The sequence below is a fragment of the Malaya genurostris genome, chromosome 1 (assembly GCF_030247185.1).
Source record: "Malaya genurostris strain Urasoe2022 chromosome 1, Malgen_1.1, whole genome shotgun sequence".
In the NCBI taxonomy this organism is placed as follows: domain Eukaryota; kingdom Metazoa; phylum Arthropoda; class Insecta; order Diptera; family Culicidae; genus Malaya; species Malaya genurostris.
In genome coordinates, this window is record NC_080570.1 from 154,024,683 (window position 1) to 154,048,927 (window position 24,245).

The 24,245-nt window shown below is 37.3% G+C and overlaps 3 protein-coding genes across 3 annotated transcripts in view; 1 reads left to right on the forward strand and 2 right to left on the reverse strand.

Moving 5' to 3' along the window:
* The window catches only part of LOC131426255 (putative mediator of RNA polymerase II transcription subunit 12), a 44,080-nt gene extending 34,570 nt beyond the window's left edge, over nucleotides 1-9,510 (forward strand). The window contains exon 2 of the mRNA XM_058588854.1: nucleotides 7,028-9,510. Coding sequence (XP_058444837.1) covers nucleotides 7,028-8,956 — 1,929 coding nt within the window. The 3' untranslated portion in view covers nucleotides 8,957-9,510. The remainder of the gene's footprint in view (nucleotides 1-7,027) is intronic.
* Nucleotides 9,511-13,805: 4,295 nt separating this feature from the next.
* Nucleotides 13,806-16,228, reverse strand: LOC131425488 (caspase-6-like). The gene is made up of 3 exons (XM_058587433.1): nucleotides 15,689-16,228; nucleotides 15,300-15,632; nucleotides 13,806-14,055 (listed from the first exon to the last, which is right to left on the reverse strand). The coding sequence occupies exons 1-3, from the start codon at nucleotides 16,098-16,100 to the stop codon at nucleotides 13,811-13,813; spliced, it is 990 nt and encodes a 329-aa protein (XP_058443416.1). The 5' UTR covers nucleotides 16,101-16,228; the 3' UTR covers nucleotides 13,806-13,810.
* A 3,568-nt stretch (nucleotides 16,229-19,796) lies between these two features.
* LOC131425499 (caspase-1-like) lies at nucleotides 19,797-23,300 on the reverse strand. The gene is made up of 3 exons (XM_058587443.1): nucleotides 22,736-23,300; nucleotides 22,367-22,678; nucleotides 19,797-20,109 (listed from the first exon to the last, which is right to left on the reverse strand). Exons 1-3 carry the CDS (start codon nucleotides 23,103-23,105, stop codon nucleotides 19,898-19,900), a joined length of 894 nt encoding a protein of 297 aa, XP_058443426.1. The 5' UTR covers nucleotides 23,106-23,300; the 3' UTR covers nucleotides 19,797-19,897.
* Between the last annotated feature and the right edge of the window lie 945 nt (nucleotides 23,301-24,245).

Sequence of the window (24,245 nt, forward strand, 5' to 3'; positions counted from 1 at the left end):
CAACGCTTCGTAACGCCTATGATTAACAAAAATGTAACGCATGTAACGCTTCGTAATGCCTATAAATAAGAAGAAAATAACGCATGCAACGCTTCGTAACGTATATGACTTACAAAAATGTAACGCATGTAACGCTTCATAACGCATTTGACTTACAAAAATGTAACACATGTAACGCTTCGTAACGCCTATGATTAACAAAAATGTAACGCTTCGTAATGCCTATAAATAAGAAGAAAATAACGCATGCAACGCTTCGTAACGTATATGACTTACAAAAATGTAACGCATGTAACGCTTCATAACGCATTAGACTTACGAAAATGTAATGCATGTTACGCTTCATAATGCCTATAACGCACAAAAAAATAACGCATGTAACGCTTCATAACGCCTAAAACTAACAAAAATGTAACACATGTAACGCCTATGACTAGCAAAAAAATAACGCTTAGTAGCACTTACCTTATGATCAAAAAAGAACCGGAATTTTCATTTTAAAATTCCCGCGCTTGTCCAATCGGTAAACGTTTATTCTCTCAAAGTTGGCAACACTTTTATACACATTCTGTCAAATTATATCGTACGATTAGTTTTTGTTTGGCGTCTATACAAAGAAGTTGATAAATTTTCGTGTGGCGATTTATATAATGGATGAAAATTTAGAACAACGTGCGTGCATCAAATTTTGTGTTGCAAATGGATTTAAGTGTTCCGAAACGTTGAAAATGTTAGATTAGGCCTTTGGTGAATCGTGTCTAGGAAAAACATAGGCATACGAGTGGTATAAACGCTTCAAAGGTGGTCGTACAAGCTTGGATCATGAGTCCAAAATCAAAGTTATGCTGACTGTTTTTTTTTTTCGATATTCGTGTTGTGGTGCATTATGAATTCCTTCCGGTCGGTCAAACGGTTAATAAGGAATATTATTTGGCCGTTATGCGTCGTTTGCGTGAGGCCATTCGCAAAAAAGGCCAGTCTTATGGAAGGAAAACTCATGGATTTTACATCACGATAATGCGCCGGCTCACACAGCGTTGGTTGTGTCGCAGGTTTTGACCAAAAACTCAACCAATATCATCAACCAAGCACCGTACTCTCCAGATATGGCCCCGTGTGACTTTTTCCTCTTCCCCAGACTCAAATTGCCATTGCGGGGAACGCGTTTTGAGACCATAGAGACCATAAAAGAGAATTCGCTGCGTGAACTAAAGGCCATATGGGGACGGGTGTAGCGTGATGGGATAGTCGATGCCTTTCACGCAGCCCGCCTGGGTTCGATTCCCAACCCCGCACATAGGGTCAGAAAAATTTTCTGGTCCGAAGAGGCGAATGATCTAAGATGTTAAAGCCTCTATAATTGAAACAAAAAAAAAAAAAAAAAAAGGCCATACCTTCGGCTTTCTATAAAACTTGTATGGAAAATTGGATCAAGCGTTGGCATGCATGTATTGCCGCAGGAGGAGAGTACTTTGAAGGCGATAATAAAGATATTTATGAAAAATTGAAATTTTGCGTTTTTTAATAAAATTCCGGTTCTTTTTTTATCATACTAACTAACATAAAAGTAAGGTAAAAGAGTTTTTTTGTTTCAATTATAGCGGTTTTTATTTTTGCCCACCACTCTCTCCCACACTAAAAAGATTCAATTTGGAGCCCCCTGGTAGTGGGCGAAACAAGTCTCGGCGGAAAACAAGAAACAAACATACACTGGTAATAATAATACTAGAAATACAAATTTAATTTTGATTCAGGATTCTATTTATTCATGCTTTGATGTGCAATTTATTATTAACATAAAGTTGAGTCCCAGTGGAAAAGATTTCTATTTGAGGGATCCACAATTTAATTACTACGCTATGTTGGAAAGAAAGTACAAATATATTAAGAAGTTAGTTATTAATATGAAATACTGTTGACGATAAATACATTATAAAAAAAATCTGCATTAGCTAAATATCTCGTTCAGTCTGTGCATAAAAAATGGTACTTTAGTCTAGCCGCAAATGTGGCACGGTTGTTTATTCCTTGTATATCAGGTGGAAGTGCATTATATTTAGTTGGACCAACAAAGAGGTTTAAGGTCTTAACCATAAGGGGATCGAACCCAGGTGGGCTGCATGAAAGACATCGACTAACCCATCACGCTATACCCGTCCCCCAATTAAGTTTTGATGTTTGATTATTAGAGAAACATTCTTCAAGAGTGAATTTTTTTTCGGGTAATTACACCCGAACTTTTGACATAATGATGAAACCGATTTACCAATAACTACCATGTCGCTATAATAATAATAATATCAAAGCAAGCCGACAATATGCCAGGAAACATAGATTATGTGTAATCACGCAAACAATGGTCAATTATTTTGCCATCATCGAAAGGAAATACACGCATGCTCCTTTATCCCTAATACTGCCATTAGGTGTTTCATGACCTATTACTCCCTTTTTGATGTTAGTAAATAAACCCATCAAACAAGTCAAGGTCGGTCCAATTTGCCGAAGTATGGTTCAGTCTTACATCGCACGATTATCGATCAAACCTTTTTGGCCGCACCCGCACAAAACTGTCTGTCCCGTGTGCTGATTCCGGATCGTCACAGGTTTTCGACCTTTACCGCAGAGCGCACTCCTAATAATTGCATAACATTCGTAAATTGCTAGCGTACTTTCGTTGTCAAGCTGCTTGGCATTGATGGCCGCGGGATACTTTTTTTTTGTTGTTGCCGGATCGTAAATTCGAATCAGTCAGTTGGCAACGGTAAAAGTTTGCGAATTTAGACAATTCCTGTCAAGCAAAAAAGCAATTTCGGATTGGTGCCTATTTCTAGCGTCGCAAAGCCATCAAATTTGGAACTAGGACAGTTGTGAATTTCAACACAGGATGTTGCCACTTTATCGGCTGACTGTATAATTTGATCTGTTTTCTTCCAGAGAAGAGTCAACGTGATCAAAATAATGGAACATAAATGAAGTTTTATTGAACTTTAATAGATAGTTGCCCTTCCCCTAATGGTTTTATAGCTGAGCGCAAACTAGCACGATTGACATGCAACCCTATTATTTGGACTAATTTGAATCTATTTCAATCATCGTTTACTCCGGGCGGGTAAAATTTGTTCAAAAGATTCCGCATAGCTGGCCCGGTCACCTACTGTATGCCACCACAGCCAATGGAGCGCTGTTACCTCAAACGGACGTCCAAAAACCGGCAACAGGTAGCCTGAAATTATCAGATTCTCCAATCCAGCCGAAGGTGCACCCGAGGCTAATATTTATTTTTTTGCTGCTGCGAAATATGCAATTAAAGTGTCGTTAGGTACCTACCAATCCAATCTCGGGGAGGCATTTCGGAGGCATCTTCTGTTCATTTCAGTTCCGCAATAGGGATTTTTCTGTCGAGTAGTAATTGAATAGAAATCGCACGATGGTTGCACAAGCGTTTTTCGTGTTGGCCGCACTCTGCCATGACAATGGGATATCAACAGCCTACTTAGCACGATATGGCTCTATGTTACTATCTGCCTGCCCGCCCCATCCATCGGTTCCACCAGCGTTATTGATGTTCCTCTGAGGGTCATGGACCGGGTGGGTGCGAATTAAGGGTATCAGATAAACATCTATACGAGAGCGTTCGGTAATAATCGCTCACCGGTTCACAATTCGATGGACACCAGCATTTCGAGTGTGACACCATTTGTAATCGAAACATCGTTATGGTAACAATGGAGATATGATCAGTTGTTTTTACTCAAGCGAATGATTGTCCAAGTGTGCACATTTGAACTCGATTCTCGAGTATTAAGGATTCACTGAGGTTTTGAGAGTAAACCATCTGAGATTTCAGTATTATTATGGAGAAGAAATTTAAGAAACTTAAATTATTTTACTGTCACATCCTAACTCCGAGGTAAAAGGTGATTTTACGTTGGTATCTTTTTGGCAACACTGTTTTTGACAGATAGCGCGTGAATGATGTCTTGTGCCATTGTCAAACTTGCTTAGTTTGGTCTATAATTTAATCATGAATCGAAGTTTGGTCTATAATTTAATCATGAATGAACGCTGGTTGGAGGTTAAAGTTGGAGAAAGATCCACTTTTTTTTATCGAAAAATTGTGTTCAGCGACGAAGCTCATTTCTGGTTGAATGGATACGTCAACAATCTAAATTGCCGCATCTGGAGTGAAGATCAGCCAGAAGTATTTCAAGAGCTACCAATGCATCCCAAAAAAGTCACTGTTTGGTGTGGATTATGGGCAGGTGGCACTATTCTTGAAAAACCGGCCGATATGTTGGAGAGAGTGTACCCAAAAATGGATCTTGCGCATGGGCCATCTAAAACGGAGCCGCAGCCAAGATTTGCATGAAATTATCTTCAAACACTAAATTATATTGATCGTTTCTATAGATTCCAATAGAGAAATCAATTTTTTTTTGTTTTTTTGTTTTTTTTTGAAAATTACATCCTATACCTCTTAAATAATCACCCTCTAGTACAAACAAAATTGGCGAATACTAAGTTACTTATTCCTCAGTTTTCCTACAATCAAAACGACAATCTCCTTTGCCGCTATGAGCGTATGAAATAAAGCTTAATACTGATATTTTACCTACTTAAGGGAAAAACATCGCCTCATCAGAATTTTACACCGGGTCGGGAACGGTTTAAAGCAGTGGTTTCCAAACTGTTTTGGTCGAATGCCCACTTTGGATACATTATTCTTTATACCACACACTAAGTTTTTTTGGAGTTAACTTTCGAATGTAAAATAAAGATAAATGGTAGAAAGGGTTAGTTTTTTCTCATCCTACAAGATAAAAATCGAAAGTTTTTTCTAGATTCTATCATTTGGTCGATAGAATCTAGAATAAACATTCGATTTGTACCCTGTAGGATGAGAAAAAACTACCCTGGGTAAAAAAAATAGACGACAACAGCGGCACATTAAAATCTACCATTCGTATCACTGCCCAGCCGAAGAAAGAAATTCGATTGGTATAAATGATAATTGTTTGAGTGAGGAATTAGCTCACCGGCATGAGACTAATATTCGAACCACACCGGCCAGATAATATGTCAATTTCTTTTTTCAACGAAGAGTCTTTTAAGTTGTGTTTCATCATATCCATAGTAGTTCAATTGGCAGAAAGATTTCCCCGGAAGCTGTTTTCGAGAACGGATTTCGCTACGTTTCGTGTTTCGTTGTTTTCATTTTTTCAGTCTGTTTTTTCGTTGGGGAATGCATCAAAGCTTGAGTGCAAACCATGCAGAGTATTGCTTAAACATATGTGGCCAAAATTTTGTATAGGACTGACACAAAATAGCTGACAGTTTCATACGACCCATTAGTTTTCGCACTTAATTCCACATCATCCGAAAAAAAACATCCAATCCCTTGAAAATTTCATGGATGCAAACGTTGAAAAAGCTTATTTCGTAATTGAACGGATTTACAGGTAAATTTTTTAATAATCTTGTATTATTTTATTTCCACATATTATATATTTATTATATGGATGGGTTGAAATCGAACGCCGTACACGGAGAACCCTTCGATCATAAAATTGCGATATAGCAGTTTTTGATTTTTGCGATAGTTGATTTAACTAATTTCTTTTTGATCCAATTTGAAACCAACCAATATGGTTTTTGATTTGCATATATTCAAGTAGTTGAAAAATATGTTGTTTTGAATGGTGTCAAATTCCGGAGACAGTTCAAAGCAAAACAATAATCGCAATGCAAAATAAACAACTTTTTTAGTTGAAATCTGTTCGCGTCGCTTCAAAATGTCAATTAAAACAACATCGATGGTTAAAGCGTTTGGTGAAATTGTGTCCATTCGATTTGAGAAATTTATGATTCCATATGAAGTGTTTATCTAACAGCGGTGTTGTGGTAAAGTTAACCTTGTTTAAGATGAAAAAGATTTGCTGACAAATTAGAAAATGTTAATGAATGATCATCTCGTAATCTTTCAGGTATGCGCAAAAATTTTATGCTTCAAATTCGATCATTGATTTACTTCCAGCAGACTGTTTTACTTCCAGCTGTTTGATACCGATGATGATGTTCATGCATTAGCAATAAAACGCTTTTTGACATGAATTTAATTTATAAAAGTAACAGGAGCGAAGGGCTTCACACAGAACGCGCTGCGATTGAATGGCGCGTTTGAATTGCCGTCGAAAATTCCAATTCACAGCGGTTGATGCACCCAAGCTCATATAAATTTACTAAAATTTTCGCAAATCAATAACATTATTCGAGTTGATTCAACTATTTGCAATGTCTAAAACAAATAAAACCGATTTATTTTTCAACTAACAGAATTTTGTTTCAATAACAACACCAGTTATTTCAACTAAAATATTTGTTGAAATTGAAAGGTATGTGTCCTCACTAATTGACAGCATTTTTTTTTCAAACAGTTAAATTAGTTGTTTCAACCATCGTTTCTGCTAATCGAAAAACAAAAATGACAGTTTAGTTAAAACAACAATCGATTAGTTGTACCAAATTTTAACCAATCGAATTCAGAAAATCAACTAATATTCTGGTTGAAATGGGATCGCGGGTGGTTCCGTGTATGTCGCCGGTTTGCCGAAAAGAGTGGCCATCTGTTTCAAGCGGAACCTCAACTTCTCCATTCAAGAGGCTAAGAATGCCGCCTTCAATCGCGCATCGAATTAAAAAACTGTCGCAGGACTGTCGACTTAAAAAAGTGTGATAACCCCAAAACGTGCGATATGCAAGATTTAAGAGCTTGCTGAACAGAAATATTCAACGGCTACTGGAAGAGGGATTTTCAAATACCCGACATTTAAATCACGACCCGAATCGTTAACCAAAAAATTAGTTTCCTTTCCTTTAGCATTTGTCTTCTAAGCATCATGGAATGGTATACCACAAACAACGGAATTATGCATTCCTCCTAATAGTTCCAATTTGATCTAATTTTTGATTGATTCTAACCGGAAACTAACGAACACTTTTTCCTCTCTCTTTCTTTCGATTTCAGATGAAATATCTCTGTATTACCGCACTTCTGCTGGCCCTGGTTTCGGCCAGCTCGGACAGTTCCGACGATTCCAGCGATTCACAAAGCCGAAATCCGGACGTGAAACGGATACGAATAGATTCCACGCTACGGAAAGCGTTGCTCCGTGCATTGCGGCATCTGAAGGATCGCCAAGAGGAAGAAAGTGATCAGCTCAATGACTCCAATACGACGGAGGAAAATTTTTCCACCACCTTGTTGGATGAAATACTGGAGGAAAGTACGTACAGTGACCGTGAAACCAACATCCGGTACCACAGCTATGAGGCAGCGGATTCCACAAGCGACAACGGAAGCAACGAGATTATAAAAACAATCATTATTAGCAAACCGAAAACTACTCTGATTCCTCCAAAGGTGGATCTCCTTCGTTCCGAATCAGTTCCGGATCCCATTAAGGAGCGTGAAAACGATGTTGATTCTAACCAAGTAGCTCGTAGTGTGTCGTCCGGATCGGGTACCAACAACCTGGATGAGACTAAGGACGAAAAGAGCTCGATCACGGTCGTTACGCCTATACCAAGCGTTGTCACTTCGCAGGTTACACCAACGGAAACGGTTTCTACGACGACAACCACAACCACAAAGGCACCAACTCACAATGCCGATGGTGAGAATATCGAAAAGGTCAAGAGTGAAGATGTAAAGATCTACCAAGCTCCACTAGTTGCCGCATTCACGGTACAGCAAGATCAGCTAGGAGTTCCACATAACGTTATTCCGTTGCTGCAGGTTCCTACGAAGAAAGCCCCCGTCGATTTCACGGGAGCTACTCCGTCGTTTCCGAAGATAATCCCGATTTCTCAAGCTTCTTCAACCACAAACCAGAATCAAAACCCGCCCACGGTTCAAACTCCAGTTCCGCTAAATACGCGTGCTCTTGAGGAAAAAACTCGATTATTGGAACAACAATTGATCACTCTTCAAAACCAGCAACGCATTCAGGAACAACTGCTTCGAAATAAAATCATTCAAGAACAGCAACTGATACTTCAACAGCAGCAACAGTTGCAACAGCAACGATTCCGATTGGAAGAAGAAACGCGTATCCGATTACAAAAGTTTGAAGAAGAGCAACGTCTTTTCCGACAACAGCAACAGCAACTGCAACAACAACAGTTCAAACTACAACAACAGCAGCAGCAACAACAACCACTGTTCAAACAATTTCCCGTCCAGCAGCAACCCAACAATCAACAATCTCAGCCACTCCAACAACAGCAACCTCAGGCACAATTCATCCAAGAACTCCCGCGCACCGGACCGGCTGTACAGTTCATCCCGAGCGTCTCGCTACCAGGCAAATCGATTCCGATTTCAGTGGAACAGCAGCTTCCTTTCAAAGAAGCGGTTGACTTCCAACCGAGAAACACATTCGTCGAACAAGTGAAATCCATCAGTCCGCCAGTCCAGCAATTCCCAATCATTCCACCGTCTCCGCCTCAGCTTTCGAAGCAACAGCTACTTCCTCTGAAACCGTTCCAAACGTTCAACGTCAATCCCTTCCCAACTCCACTGAACAGTCAACTTCAGCTTCCGCAGGACCAACAACTACCACATCTGCAACGCAATCGGGTCTTCCGACACGAATCTGGTACCGGAAACTTCGGCTTCAATTCGCAACCCCAGCAGCAATCATCCAACGCTCCTTTCCGTCCGTCGCAACAGCTACCGATCTTCCAGCAAAACAGTGGTTTCCAGCCACTTCGAAGCGATAATCAGCTACAGAACCTGCTCGTCCAATCCGGTATCACGTCTCGTTCGGCGGAAGATTTCAACATAATCACCAAGGTCCTAGCTCTGAACCATGGAATCCCACAATCTTCCTCTCAGCTAATGTTCGCGAAGCTCAGTCCGGAACAACAACAGCAGCTATTGTTCAGGAAATAGTGTCGTACCGTGTGTGCTTCATCCGAACCTTTCCTCTTCCTCCCAAAAGGCCTTTCTCCGACGTGGTTTCGTATGTTGAAATGCCTCGTGTGAGTGTCGCAATGGCGTGCCTGGGCAAGTGTGAGTGTCAAGCGTGAATGCCGCTAGTGACCGCTAGTCTGCCATATTTATTGAGTGTGAGCGATTGCGTGAGCACACAAACAAACGCACTAACATCCCTTATCCAGTCCCTGTCATAAGCCAACAGTACTGTTCTCTATCTTTTCTGGCGGTCTGTATCAGTGTCTACTTTATGTAGTTTTTTTTTTGCGTGTAATACTCGTAGGAGCCAACAGTAAATTATTTTCTTTCACCATAGGATTAGTGAGCGGTCAGAGTGTACGCTGCAACGAGCGTTCGATAACAAATTGTATTCTATACTATACAAAGATTTTCTTGCGAACAAATACTAACAATTGCGTTACGACGTAGTCTGATGAGAACCCACTCAATCATCGTTACGCGCGTAACGAAGTGTATTAATTTATCAGAAATAAACGAAATATTTTTTAAAATTTGCGACTATAGTTGGTGGTTATATCCGAACTCAATACAGGACAGGTTCGTCCGGTTAGAACCCTAGAAACAAAAATAGACATAATCCATCAAAATTGCGCCCTCTGTACTACTTTTTCCTGTACAGTGCGGTGCGACAATTCCTGACTAATATAAAACGAAAGTACTGTCATTTTTCGAGTTCATACCCGAAAGTTTCTAGGGATTTGAAAAACTTCCAAATAAGTCCCAAATTATCAAAATCGTTCTAGCAATTTTTGGGGCCATGCTCATTGTCGAGATTAGAGTGTTAATATCATACTGACGACATCTCAAGCGTAATGTTGACGACACTCTCTTAGAAAAAAAAAACGTTCAACGGTGGTCCTTCGTTGGTCCAATACGTTGGATCGTTGGTCCAATGAACGTCCAATAAATCGTTCAACGGGAGGCCTACACAGGACCTTCGTTTGCCGATTTTGAAACAGACCGTTGAACCGAATGCCATTTTTTTCGTTCAACAAACCCGACAGACAGAGGTCCATTGTTGAGCCATTTTTAATATGAGGAGTTGGAGCCCCTTGTTTTACTGAACAATTTCCGAAATTTTTTCACTTACTTTAAAAACTAACACTACATACCTGTACAATACTTCTAATTCACGTAGAATAACAACAAATATTCTTTCTATATGATGGTAATACCTAGATTTCACACTATTTTTGCAAGAGAAAAAACAACAACAAACCGTTCCAGCAAACTGAACGAATATTTCGTGCAGTATGTCAATCAATAAGAGCTCAACGACCAACAAAATAGAACCGCCTGCAGAGAGGGCAGCTCAAAGCACATTGTCTCCCACACGGTAAACTGAATGCACCTAAAAGTAAATAAAATTTTACAGTACTCAGAAAGATCGTAGAATAAATATCTAAAATTAGGTGAAATTCACTGAAAAATAACAGAAATCTCTTATCTTGTTAACCTTACCTACCCAAAACTAGTTAAAAACTATCTAAATAATTTACCTAGATTCTGAGTTTGTGTACTTTCATTGGATTCTGAGTAAAACTCTCCCAGCATGTAAAAAAGTGCACAAACTCAGCATCTAGGTAAATTATTTAGACAGCTTTCAACTATTTAATCATCAATGAAGCGGATTTTGGCACCCGAGTCGTAATCTTTATGAAAGTCCGTCAAAATAACAGTTACTCAGCCTTATTTAATTTTCTCTCGCCCGATTCCGACAGATTTCCGCACAAATCTGTTCGTGGTGAAATTCATTCGAGATTTGGAGGTCCGCATTGATTCGGACTTCATACTTCATGAGATGCGTTCCACAGTAAAATGAAAATTTACAGTAATTTTATTGCAGTTTCTATTGGCACATTATCGCAAAGCTGAATTACCGGTAGCGACACCTGCCAATGAAAAATGAAACCAAGAAAAGGAGGATTCTTCCGAAAATTTTCATATCGTCAGTAGTGATTTGCAACGATTTTTTGTTTGTTTATTTAATAGTACTAATAGATATCAGCAATAAAAACAAATTCGGAGTAGAAGAAAATCGATTTCAAAATGATTACTACTACTTTTTTTAGTGTAAACTACGATTAAACATGGAAAATCTTCAGAAATGTTGAAATTGGGGTTGTTCAGAACAGCATTGTTTTAAATAGCAACCAGTGCGATAATAATTTCTCGAGTAGAATGTTTAGCGATCGAGTATCATTTATTTTAGATATTTTATTTCATATTTCCGGGCATTTGAAAAATAATATTGAACGAAGTATAATGCTTAACTCTAAATAAACGTTATTTTTCGCTTAATAAATTAAGATCAACATTACCACCTCAAAATAGAATCTTTATTTTCCACTTCTACTATGATTTTTTAAATGAATTTGCCCGTTTTTATGGGAAATCGTTAAAAAGGAGACGTAATCAAAATTTTCCTACCGATTTGACAGCTCTTGCTGAAAGTATCATCTCTAAACAAGCAGCGCCTCTACATTTTATTGCAGCGTCATTGTGCCAATTATTATGAAAGTCAAGTATTCCCATACAGAACGCTTCAACTTTTATTTAGTGTATTTTCATATTCTTACAGTTCACACTTGATTTGTCAAACTCAGATTTAATTTGTTCACGTTGTTAGAGTTGAATTTATAATTGAATGGATGGAAAAGGCAGTCTAGAAAATGAACCGATCGCAGTATGCGTTGGTTTTGTACGAAAAAAAGCGTTTGTGACGTTAAGTAAAACTTAAAAGGTTAAAGTCATTGATACTCAGTGCAAAGATTGCTGCAATTTGAGTGGCATTTTTTCTACCATTAATTGTCTGGACGTAGTTATCAAAATCAGCAAATATTATTTTCTTTAGAACCTAGGACAGGACCAGGCAACTGGCTTCTTTTTGCAAGTAGAAATGCATCTTCCCACATAATCGAAATGACGGAATGCTTAATGAATTCTTACTCGACTGCATGATTTTTCAGTGTTCGATCGGTTCAGTGCTAGAATTTTGGCCTGAGTTGGCTGCTCGATCAACCCGATTGACAGTGAGATTATAAATGTCATTGAATATTCGCTTTTGTATGAATGTGTTAGTGTAAAATTTAGGCACCTTAAGCCATTTCCCTACACTCCAGCTAGAGGAATGGATGATGCTGACTAAGGTAGGCCGTTTTGTTAATTTCCAGTGAATTTCAACAATTTATGTTTGAATTCTAAGAAGAACTGGTTATTTACTAGTTCTGTATATCCGAAAAACATGAAGATTTAAATTTGTATATTCAGTTATGTAATGTTTTCATTTAAAAATAAACTGAAAATCAGCACGAAAACGTGCAAAATCGGAAAAAAAAGAAGACGAATTGCCAATTCAGTCCACATCTTCTCACTCAATTCCGACAGATTTCCGAATCAACCGGTTGTAGGCGAAATTCATTCGGAATCGGTTGTTGCACTGGAGTTGGAATTGATTCGGAATTCCACATGAAATTCCGAATGTAAATTTCTCGCCGATTCGGAATTGATTCGGAATTCATTCGGATCTGATAATGTGGGTTATTTTTGTGGACGATGAATGTTGAATGTAGTCTCAATTACAATTCATATGAAAGTTATAATCTGAAGAATTTGGATTTGATTTTCAAAAATAAAACACACAAAAATTGAGAAAGTTTCTAAAATCTTTATTGGTATCAATAGAACGATCAATATAATTTAATGTTCGAAGATGATTTCAAAAAAATGTTGACTGCGGCTCCGCTTTAGATAGCCCATGCGCAAGGTCCAATTTTGGCCAACTTTCTTCAACATATCAACCGGTATTATTTCACGAATAATGCCACCAGCCCATAATCTACCCCAAACAGTTACTTTTTTGGAATGCATTGGTAGCTCTGGCAATGCTTCTGGCTGGTCCTCACCTCAGATGCGGCAATTTTTTCTTGTTGACGTATCCATGTAACCAGAAATGAGCTTCGTCGCTGAACACAATTTTTCGATAAAAAAGTGGATCTTCCTCCAACTTTGCCAGCCGCTATTCATGATTAATGTATAGACCAAACGACGGTTCATGATTAAATTATAGACCAAACAGAACGAGTTTGACAATAACGCAAGACACGATTCACGCGTGATCTGTCGAAAACAGTGTTGCCAAAAAGATACCGAAAACAGAGATTTGTTAATATTTATCAAGATAACAGTGAGAAATATCAGTATATACCCGAGCACACCACATATTCGCCCTTATTCTGAATAACGACGTATTGATTTTTCGATCGAATGTGGTTCGATCGAATCATAGCTACCTTTGATTTTGCTAGCGTTATGGGGAATACAAATGAAATACGAGCGAAAAAACGATACGACGTTATTCAGAATAAGGGCGATTAGCTCTGAAATAGAATTTTGATATTGGCAACGATGACGAAAAGAAGAACAATGAAGAAAGGATGAACAAGAAACCAGTTATCAGGTCTTGTATTAGAATTTAACGGTAAGAAATTTAACAAAAGACGCGTCAACTACAGTGGTGGCTTTATGCTACCAAGTCAAGCCGATGTTTTCTTTCAAGCTTTCGTACCGCAATCCTTTTCTACCACGAGTTTTTCAATTCAAACCAAATATTCCAATAGATTGTTAGATAAATTAGAACTCTTAAAAAATGCAAGTATGTACTATCACTACTATTCGTTTTATGTAGGTTATAATTGGAAAACTACTTAGTTCATTTACTTTGAAGCCGGAGCAACCTTTATTTTGCCTCTAGGAAATAGATCTACTAAATACTAGACGCTCTCTTTCTCTCTAGGCTACATTGGGCTTTGGTTTAAAATAAAGCTGCTTGGTGAGTGTGGAATAGAAACTGGATATTTGCTTCTTTTTGTCATACTTAGCGTCGGTAACATCCGAGATCCGCTTCGAAACTGCATCGTTTGTCTCGGTTAAAATATCGTAAATTGTGCAGGTCTCCAAATCACACCGATCAATGACGTTGCAAAACTCTTGGATCAACCAACTTCCTGTTGCTTGGTTGCGAAAAGAAAAATGCCCTGAAATGTAAACAATAGAATAATGAATATTCTTTCTTCTAGATGAATAAACAATCAAACTGTAAATACAGAAAAAAATACATTTCGCCTAATCTAAAAAATTTCTGAAATTCAGTGATCGGTCCGATACGGCTTAACGAAATTTACTGGGTGGAAACCGTACTGCACGGGCCATTAAAAACGGCGTGGTTAGATTTTGTTTTGTGTTGAGCGTTTGTTGAACATCATACCACAGACTAACAGACATGACAGTATGAGTAAATTCTTATAAAAATAATTTTTCGTTATGCACTAGTTCCACCTATATTGTACTGCGCGAACTATCTACTATCTATACACCCCTTGTGTTACATAAAGGTTTTTTTACTAGTTGGTTTCCCCTCGTTTGTCAACACTGATCAGCTGCTTGCAGGTTTGCCTGATTTCATCGAAATATTTGAAAATGAATCGTCACAATAAATTTTTGGATTACGCTGATAATATATTTAACTTTTTTAGCGATGTTGGAAGGTAAACATTTATTTTACTCAACGTTGTTCATCTAGACTATTTTTGATTGTGTTGGTAATTTTCACCCGAAATTAAGTGACGGCAGACCAGAAGCAAGTAAATATTGTAACAAAATGGGTTCGATTTTGTATTGCGTTGTAGGATGAGAAGTAGGCACAATTCTGTATATAGTTTTGGCAATATGTATTAAATTTGTATCCTGCATGAAATTCGCATGGGGGTATACAAATCAATACATTACAGGTAATTCTGTATGAATGGCAACTCTGATGATAAATGAAAAAATAAACACAGTCTAGATGACAGACGGGATGTTTTTGATAGGGTAACGTGGCGCCATCATGACACTCGTGAGTACTGTCCCAAATAAAGGAATATTCGAAATGACCGTTAAAATGATTGAAGAATCTAATTTGAGTGTCCTGTCTGTTAGTCTGTGATCATACTGAACGAAATACTCGTTCAGTTTGTTGGAACGGTTTGTTGTTGTTTTTATTCTACAAGAATAAAATGAAAATTGGATGTTTCCTCCATGTCAATAAGTAATTAGTAACCAAATCGATTCTAGCTAATTCCTTAGTATAAATTTGAAACTGTCAGCAAACTGGAAAAATTCTGACAGAAATCGTGACATCATGCTAAATTGTAGCGAATATCAAACAGGTCTGATATTATTTATTCTAAAGACTTCCACGACACCTTATTAAATTTCAAATCACTTGGTTTTTACTCACCATGATGAGAGCTCATTATCACAAGCATATCGGCAGACTTCTGAAATGTATACGTAGATGAGGTTGAATCTGCATTATCTTTAGCATATTTATTCTGCAGCCCACGAGCTCGCAAAAGAACTCCTCTGTCATTTTTACTACCACGACATGCTTGAACTATGAATATTTTAGGTTTACCAGCCATCGATTTCAGTTTGGTTGGAGTGAAGTGTTCGATGAACTCGTATAAATGATACCGATGATCGCTAGCCATTAGAAAATCGCCTTCTTCGCCGTGGGTTAGAATGACCACCATTAAACAATCTGAATGCTCCAGGTCCTGATCTGCTTCCACTGAAAATAAGAACATTGTAATACTAACTCAAACTAAAATCAATTGTGTATTGTACATTTTTTCGCTTCTCGTTCAATTTCACTGACGGTCTTATCATTAAAAACGCGAATATCTTCCCTCCGGAAACCAAGTCTCTGCAACGAATCAATCAACCGCTCCTCATCCTTTTCTGTGCCTTCTCGATCAGGATATTTCTCATCGTCGTCATAAGTTTTATTATTGTAAATCAGTACCTTGCCACGATGAGTTCCATTCATTGGATATCGTTTAGAAGCAGGGTATGGCGGTCTATCGACACTGATTAAATGTTCTTGTTCAAGGATTCCTCCAATATTTTCAATCAGTTCCATATCGGGTAACGCCGTCTGACTGTTGGTTTCACTTTCATTTTCCTGACCGGTTGGACTCGCATCAATAAAATCCATATCAATATGATTCAACGCTAATGGTCGACTGGGTCTATGCATGTTTTACACTGTTGAGAACTGAGAAATGCACAAAAACTTGGGTTTGTTGGATACTGTATATCACTAATTTTTAAACTAGTTTAAGGTTCAATTTCACACAACACACAAAAATTAACCGACTAGTCTGAGTTCACGGTCGATACATAAGTCGATTGGCTTCCCGCGAAATGGCATCGTTATCTGTTATCTGCTTTTGATAGTGTCATATCAAAACCAGATGATAACAAATTTCCGATTTATTTTTGTTGTGTTAGTTTAATGATTCATTGAGTAGAACAATTGACAATTCAACAGAATTCTGTCAAACGGGACAATATGTTAACAAAAATAAATATTTAGTCCTTCTACATTCGGCTTATGTATAATTCATTCATTCGGAATCGGTTATTGCATTAGAGCTCGTATTCATTCGGATTTCATTATGAATTTCACATGCATTCCATGGGAATGTGTTTAAAAACATATTAGGTTTTTTATCGTGACGACACAAATGAACAAGTATTCATCCTTGACAGTTCAGCGGTACTGTTTACAAATGATGATAATTTTCTGATTTTGCTTGAAGATTCGAACGAAATGCAGGGTTTTTTTTTTCTTATGAATCGAATACTAACATACAAAAACGTGTGAAAATTTGGTAAAAAATCGATCATTAATTATTCAATAACATTCCGTGGTATGTTTGATTGATATTTATAGAGAAATCGTAACATGAAATACCAAATTCGAAGAAGTGAGGTTGGGTACTGTTTTCATATCTGGGATATTCTTTGTTTTTTGGGTTGGATTTTGAGATTAATTGATAAATTATGAGCAAAAGTTTTATTACAATATTTACTCATGTTTTATCATCTAAATCAAATCTGTATGTGAACTGAAAATTTCAAATTTCATCCGAGATGGTCAAGAGTATAGGACAATTTGAAATCATATGTTTGATGACAACACGTGAATAATCGTTTTTCTTACTCATATTTGTAAGGTTTTGCCATCTGCATTCTTTCAAACTCAAGTAAATTGAAAAATTCGTCAAAAATTTTTCTAAATATATGGGATATGTCAAAACAATCACCATAACGCTATCTCGTGGTGACAACGCTGATTGGATTGTTCAATATAAATTCGACGTAAAGACGAATGGTCTAACAGTTCGGCTGAAAAGTTCGTATCGTTTAATAGAAACACACATTTTTTGCCAAAATTCGTTTTTATTATTCAACATAATTGCCATCAGAGGCGATACAGCAATTATAGCGATCTTCCAACTTTTCGATACCATTTTTGTAGTACGATTTGTCCTTTGCCTCAAAATAGGCCTCAGTTTCAGCGATTACCTCTTCATTGCTTCTAAATTTTTTACCAGCCAGCATTCTCTTGAGGTCTGAGAACAGGAAAAAGTCACTGGGGGCCAAATCTGGAGAATACGGTGGATGAGGGAGCAATTCGAAGCCCAATTCGTTCAATTTCAGCATGGTTTTCATGTTGTTCCATGTAATCACCAGCATGGTTTTCGGGGCTGTTCCATGTAATCACCAATTCACGCCTTTTTTTTAAGAACGGCCAATAAACCATCCATCAACATTCACTTTGAAGAGTAATTTCGAATGACTCGGCACTCGCTGAGAGTAAGTTATAATAGTAAACGGCAGAGAAAAGTTTTCTCTTTCGTCTGGTGTTAAATTTAATACTCTGTCTTTCATAGCTCGCTTGCAATTTCTTTCGAAAGTGGAAGTTGACAAGTGGCTTATTGGCCGTTCTCAAAAAAAAAACGCGTGAATTCAACACACAGAAGGTCGGCAATGGTGAAAAGACTTCGTGAGTCAGTTCTTATAAATACGACACAGGTACTGCAATTCGAATTTCACGTATTCAATGAGAAATAAACTAAAATTCATTTCCACTTAGCACAACATCATAATAATAAACACATAATTTAAAATATCTGCATAAAATGTTCAAAACGACGAATGTAACATTTCAGCTGAACCGAGAAAAGCGATGTTGAAAACTAATCGCACAATTTTAAATCCTATTTAAAACTGAGTAATTGAAACAACTTCATCTCTTCACTAAATCGTCCAATTTGTATGCGTGCAACGTATGTTATCATAGTGACTAATTCGCAATTTTCAACTACAAAGATAACTTTTAGGCAAAAACGACACTTACGTCATTTTGTAATTTGATCATGTACATTGGATAGTATGATAGGTCCTTTTTTCTTGCTTGACTTGACACATAAGTCGTTTTGATTCTGTTAGTTACGTCGTTTTGCGAAAGTCACAGTGTTCATTCGTCGTTTTGTTACTCGCACTTGTGTGGAAGCCAGTTTTGCTCGAAAACATTAGTAAGACCTAGTTTTGCATGTCAAGTGGAAAAAAATGACAGTCGACTCGTTTTAAGTGTGTTTTAATAATTTTCGCTTTTGTTTGACGAAGGATTCATAACGGTTTGGTACATTGGCCAAAACATTGCCAATTGACGAAAGTAGCATTAATGATTATTTTTAATTGATTTCGACATACGTCAAATGTGTTGACAGATTTTTTAGTGAATCGAGAAACGGTGTTCGGGTAGTGCGTGTATTAGGACATTCCTAACAGAATGCAATAAAAATCTCGGTTTGTTTACTTTTGTTACTTAGGTCGTAATGAACATTTTATACAGATATATTCCACTAAAATGAAAACAAGAACTAAACATTTTGACGGAAGTGAAAATTTTTCACGTGCGACGCGTTCGCCTGCTGCGATCAAATCTGCGAATCTCTTAAAGAGCCAAAGTTAGATTTTCTAAAAGTTAAAATTTTATTTCACTTTACGGTGCGAATTTTAAAACTTTAGCTTGGATAAAAAGGACAATTTTTGTGATTGATTTGATCATTAGGATGATTTCCCTTGCACCAAAAATTCGCTTTTTGAGAGGAATAATTGACATTCCCGAAAATTTGCTATTGTGAATGTGTGAGTGCGTAGATTTCTGTACTACTATTCACTGCACTGGTATCGCACATTTTGACGTAGGACTACGTCTTTGTTGTCTATATAGGAGTGCGAATTCAAAATACGAAAACTAAAACGCAAAGTGAAACATATACGGAAACTAAATGCAAAGTGATTTAATTAAAACTTTGCGGTTTAACCACTAACGCCGTGGAAAAGCATTCTGTACTCATCAACAAATGGGCTGCCTTCTGTGGATTTTTATGAGCCGTTCACCTTGCATGAGAGACGATGAATAATGTCGGAGTTCTGCTGTTTTGTAGCATTCAAGGTGCTGATCGACTGCATCAGCTCTTATCACCAACATAAACAAACTAACGGTGCTTTTCAGACAATTCAAAACATTGAAAAAAATACGAAAGTATATTTCGCCGTGGTACAAATAAGAATATGACGAAAAAAAATTAACTTCAACATTAATGTTCTAAAACGCGCGTTGCTGAACTGAAGATTGATTTCGCTCCAGGCTGATAGGGTCCGGTCCCAGTCATATTTTGTCCGTTGGCAGTAACGCCTATGAGGATTGCAGTTCAACAGACGATCAACGTACCACAAAATTTTATCATTTTCTTAGTAGGCACAGTAAGGTTCAAAATTATTGTAAACATTCCCGATGAAATAGAGTCATCTACATTGGTTTACTAAAAGCTCGATACACGTCAAAGGGCAATGTGACATTCTAATAAAAACAGTCTTTGTCTTGAGAATTAATATTTCCGTTAAATCTCTATGATCACATAATGGATAAATCAGTAACAGGATCTGTAGGATGTTTTGCTACTGCTATTATTTCAATCAATTGAAAAACAATTGCTTCGTAAGTGTAGAATAGAACGTGGGCATTTGTCTTGTTTTATCCTTATCGTCGTCAGCATTTGAGATCCGTCCTAAGACTGCATCGTTCGTCTCGGTTAAAATATCATAAATTGATGATGTTTTCAAATCACACACATCGATGACGTTGCAAAACTCTTGAATCATCCAGCTTCCATGATCGTCAGAGGGTCCTGTAAGAAAAAGCAATATAAATTGTTCTGTTTCCATTGAAATAAGATTCATAATCGAAGCATATTCTATCAATGCGTTATGTACGATTCAGACGGTCCGTCTCCTTCCGTCACCGGAATGTCAGCTTCCGTCAAAAATATTTAAATACTTTCTTTACTGAAACGTTCACACATCAAAATGTTCCGTAACGGTTACGTTATGTGTGAATGTCTACAGAAGAATTCATACAACTAATTTGGAGGTTGATTGTGACAGAAGTTGACGGACCGTCTGGATCGTACTTAACTCGTATTCTTCAGGAACACTATGGAAAACTAAATGTCTCAGAATTTATCAAAATCTCGGATTTTTTCGATCGAATATCTGACTGATTTTCTCTCTGTGTCTAAATGAAACTGTCGAACTCTCAAAAACAACCGACAAGTCCCGTAATAAGCGATGCGAAATAACATATAAACTTTTGTTCTGGTTTGATAAAGCAACAAATTTCTCAGAAAATTTTTCAGAATATCGTATATGCAGATAACAATTTATATTTGTATACATGTTCTTCTATTAGTTCCTAAGCCGTTCCTAGGTTTACGTCTAAACTCTGGTCATGGAAAAAAGCCATAAAACGATTGCATTACTGATTGTTTATTTACGTTGCAATCAGCTGATCTTGAAGTTCCGATTTGGATCTCATCAAGATGGCGGTGGGGGCCGGTTTATCGAAATCGAAATGTCAGCATGCGACATCTGAGTCAAGTTTTTATCTTGAACTAAGTACTAAATATAATCACAAACAAAATATGGAACAGTGAATCATAATGTTTTGACGTTGACGTCACCAATATCTATAGATAAAACATTATACGTTTTTTCGGTTCAATTGACATTGAAGATGACTGTCTGTAATATCCTGAACTGGAAGAAAGCCTAATACCTAAAACTACCCTCGCTAGAATTTGCAGCCATTATTTTGAACGCTCGTAATTTTGTGGAAGAATTGGAACCATTCAAACAACAAGTGGAATGAAAACCTTTTATTTGAACGTGCAGAGCAACAGCATTTTTGTTTATCAACAGTACACGAAAAAAAATTAGGTTGAATTCACTCATGTCCGAATAAATTAATGAAGTTCTACGGCAAGTGAGCGGCAATCATTTCTAGATGTTCACTGCAAACCTTGTGACATTCTGGGCCCAAAATACTTTACCTATTAGATTTTTTATCGTGACGTCACAAATGAACAAGAATTCATCCTTGACAGTTCAGTGGTACTGTTTACAAACAAGCTTAAACAAAAATCGAAGAACACATCCCAAACAATCATCTTTACACTTTGCAACTAGTGACTTTTATTTAATAAATCTCAAAAACAAACTGTATCCAATCGTAAACAAATGTTTTAAAACTCTATTTTGGCGATATGGATCGTAAATGGTCTCATTCAATTCGTCAACAGACAAACAAAAACATCTATGTTTACAAACAGTACTGCTGAAATGTCAAAATGTGTTCATTTGATTGAGGTTAGCAGTTATGGTAAAAAACCTAATAACAATAGGTTTTATTTCTGAACCATAATTTCAAGTGACAGTTTCTCTTCGTTTACTTTTTTCCTATTAATTAATAAGCCGTTTCTAGCAGCCATCTGACGCTTGTCTGTTAAACAAAGCGATGTTTTAAAACACCATTCTCTCCACAAATTAGGAAAATTACTTCCTCTTGATTTCCCAAAACGTTGACTGCTGTATTTGAGGTAAACCGTCAAGTTATTGTTAGAGAATTGGCCCAAATTGGGTGCAACAAACAAGATAAACCGAAATCAACTGCAATTACTGATTGTTTGTTTACGTTGCTATCAGCTGACTTTTGACGATCTGTTTTAAGTGACAGGAGGCCGGTTCCTAAGTTTATCCCTGAACTCCCTATCTGAATAATTTGAGTCAGTACTGTTGCATCTGATCTTTTATATGGAGCAGATAATCAAGAAACTATGAGTCAAAATGAAAAGATTCCTTGACAGCTGCCAGGAACATGTCCTTGAATTAATCTAATCGATCAAACTCCGAAATCCAAAACATCCATTTTACCGATTCCCTCGTTAGTTTATGTTATTGAATTTACCGAACAGCTCGGTAGTTTTTGATAGGAAATCAATAATTACATTACCGGACGCTCATCAATTCTATAAACGAACGGTTATCTGTTGAAAATTTGATCAGTTAATTTTTCTAAGTGTGTAGTAGTTATGATTATTCTATACTCACCAAGATCGGAGCTTATCATCACAAGTAAATCGGCAAACTCTGGATAGATAAACGTTTCCGAAACCGAATCCACTCTGTCCGAAAAGCCGTCTGTCTGCAATGTCTTAACACGCTTTCTACCGGGACCCGTTTGAACCATGAAGAACTTCGGTTTACCAGCCATGGACTTCAATGCGGCTGGAGTGAAATTTCCGAAGAACTCGAATAGATGATACTGGTCGTTTTTAGCCATCACAAAATCACCAATTTCGCCGTAGGTTAGAATAATCACCATCAAACAGTCCGATTGTTGCAAGTCTTGATCCAACTCCACTACAAATAAAAATATCTTTGGTTAAAACCAAGTTTATTTACTTTTGTCGACTGTACATTTTATGGCTTCTCGTATAATTTCACTGACTCCCAGATCCTCAAAAATGCTAATATCTTCCTTTCGGAAACCAAGTCTCTGCAACGAGTGACACAGTCTCTCAACGTCCGCATTAGAACCGGTCCTATCGACGTAATCATCAAAAGTAATCTGGTTGAAGATCAGCACTTTCCCTCGATGACCTCCGTTCATGGAGTACTGTTTCGAGTTAGGATCCAAAGGCGTGTCGACGTAGGTTGAGCCCTTCCGCTTCGGGATCGATTTGACTTGATCTTGTGGCTGCTCCTTCGTCGGGGTTGCATCCTTCTTTTCATCACCAGTTGCGTCGGTAAAATCCATAACAACGTTTTTCTTTCTGTCCGGATCCATGCTTAATTTAAGATGATCGCTTACTTTAGTTATCTTCGATTAGCTTAGCCTCACCACTCGGATATCTTATCAGGATTGTTTTCTACCACTAGTCTAGTTTTACCATCCGTCGTTTTTCTTGCGTACTGAAGAAGTTCGATGATAAATTCATAACTAGACAACTACTAGTTGGTATTCACATTGAAGACTGATTTTGGCTTGTTCTTCAAGGTACCAAAATCAGCCTGTTATCAATCGATATCAGCGTATTGGTGTTCGTTGATAAGAGGCTTCGTGTAGTGAAAAAACGTTTTCGTTGTCTTACTTGGCGCTACTGAAGCAAACAATAATTGCAATTGTTACGGAAACAGTAGTGTCTTTCAGGTATGATAAGCAGCAATACTGAATTGGCCGTGTAAAACATATTACTCAAATGAATTTGAAACCAAATATAAGTCTTAGAGCATGGGAATTGGGAAAATGAATTTCCATACGAAAAACATACATATTTCTGTGGAAGAAAATTTTCCGATAAATTGATAACAAAATTCTGATATTGATATTAGGATAAACAGTCAATGAAAAATTCAAGCTAGCTAGTAGAATTACAAAATAGATTAGTAGAAAAAACTGATGGAGAAATTTGCAAAATAAATAAAAGCGAACCGTTTTCAAATCTAAGAAAATGAATCATAAAACAGAAACAAATATCATATATTTCATATCACCGGTGAACGACAAAGACAGCAAGGCGACACAACTGCACGCTTAGAAAAAGTTACTCAGAGTTTGAGTACTTGTTACTCATTTTCAAATGATACATGGAAACGTCAAAAATTGAGTAGTTATCATCAATGATACTGAGTAACTCCTACTCTAAATTTGAGTTTAACAACTCGTTTTTTGTTACTATTCGCAAGATCAGTCTAAAAGTTGTAATAACCATTTGAAGGTTGTATATTTTGTTAGTGAGATCGCGTATTTCGAGGGTGAGTCGCTCAACACAAACGGTGTTGTGTCTGCAAAAACCGGAATGATAAACTCCGTGTTGTGCTTTAGAATCGAAATAATATGCTCAAATGTCATTTATGAGGAATAAGTGTATGATTGGTGCCTGAGCATAACTGACATGTATGTTAATTTGCGATTGACACACTACTC

Bases quoted from the DNA above. Each gene is read 5' to 3' on its own strand.
- LOC131425488 (XM_058587433.1), bottom strand. From the start codon at position 16,100: ATGCATAGACCCAGTCGACCATTAGCGTTGAATCATATTGATATGGAT. The intron at 15,633-15,688 runs GTACAATACACA...TCTTATTTTCAG, and splicing joins TGAACGAGAAGCGAAAAAAT to TGGAAGCAGATCAGGACCTG. The intron at 14,056-15,299 runs GTGAGTAAAAAC...TTTACATTTCAG, and splicing joins GATAATGAGCTCTCATCATG to GGCATTTTTCTTTTCGCAAC.
- LOC131425499 (XM_058587443.1), bottom strand. From the start codon at position 23,105: ATGGATCCGGACAGAAAGAAAAACGTTGTTATGGATTTTACCGACGCA. The intron at 22,679-22,735 runs GTACAGTCGACA...TTTTATTTGTAG, and splicing joins TATACGAGAAGCCATAAAAT to TGGAGTTGGATCAAGACTTG. The intron at 20,110-22,366 runs GTGAGTATAGAA...TTTTTCTTACAG, and splicing joins GATGATAAGCTCCGATCTTG to GACCCTCTGACGATCATGGA.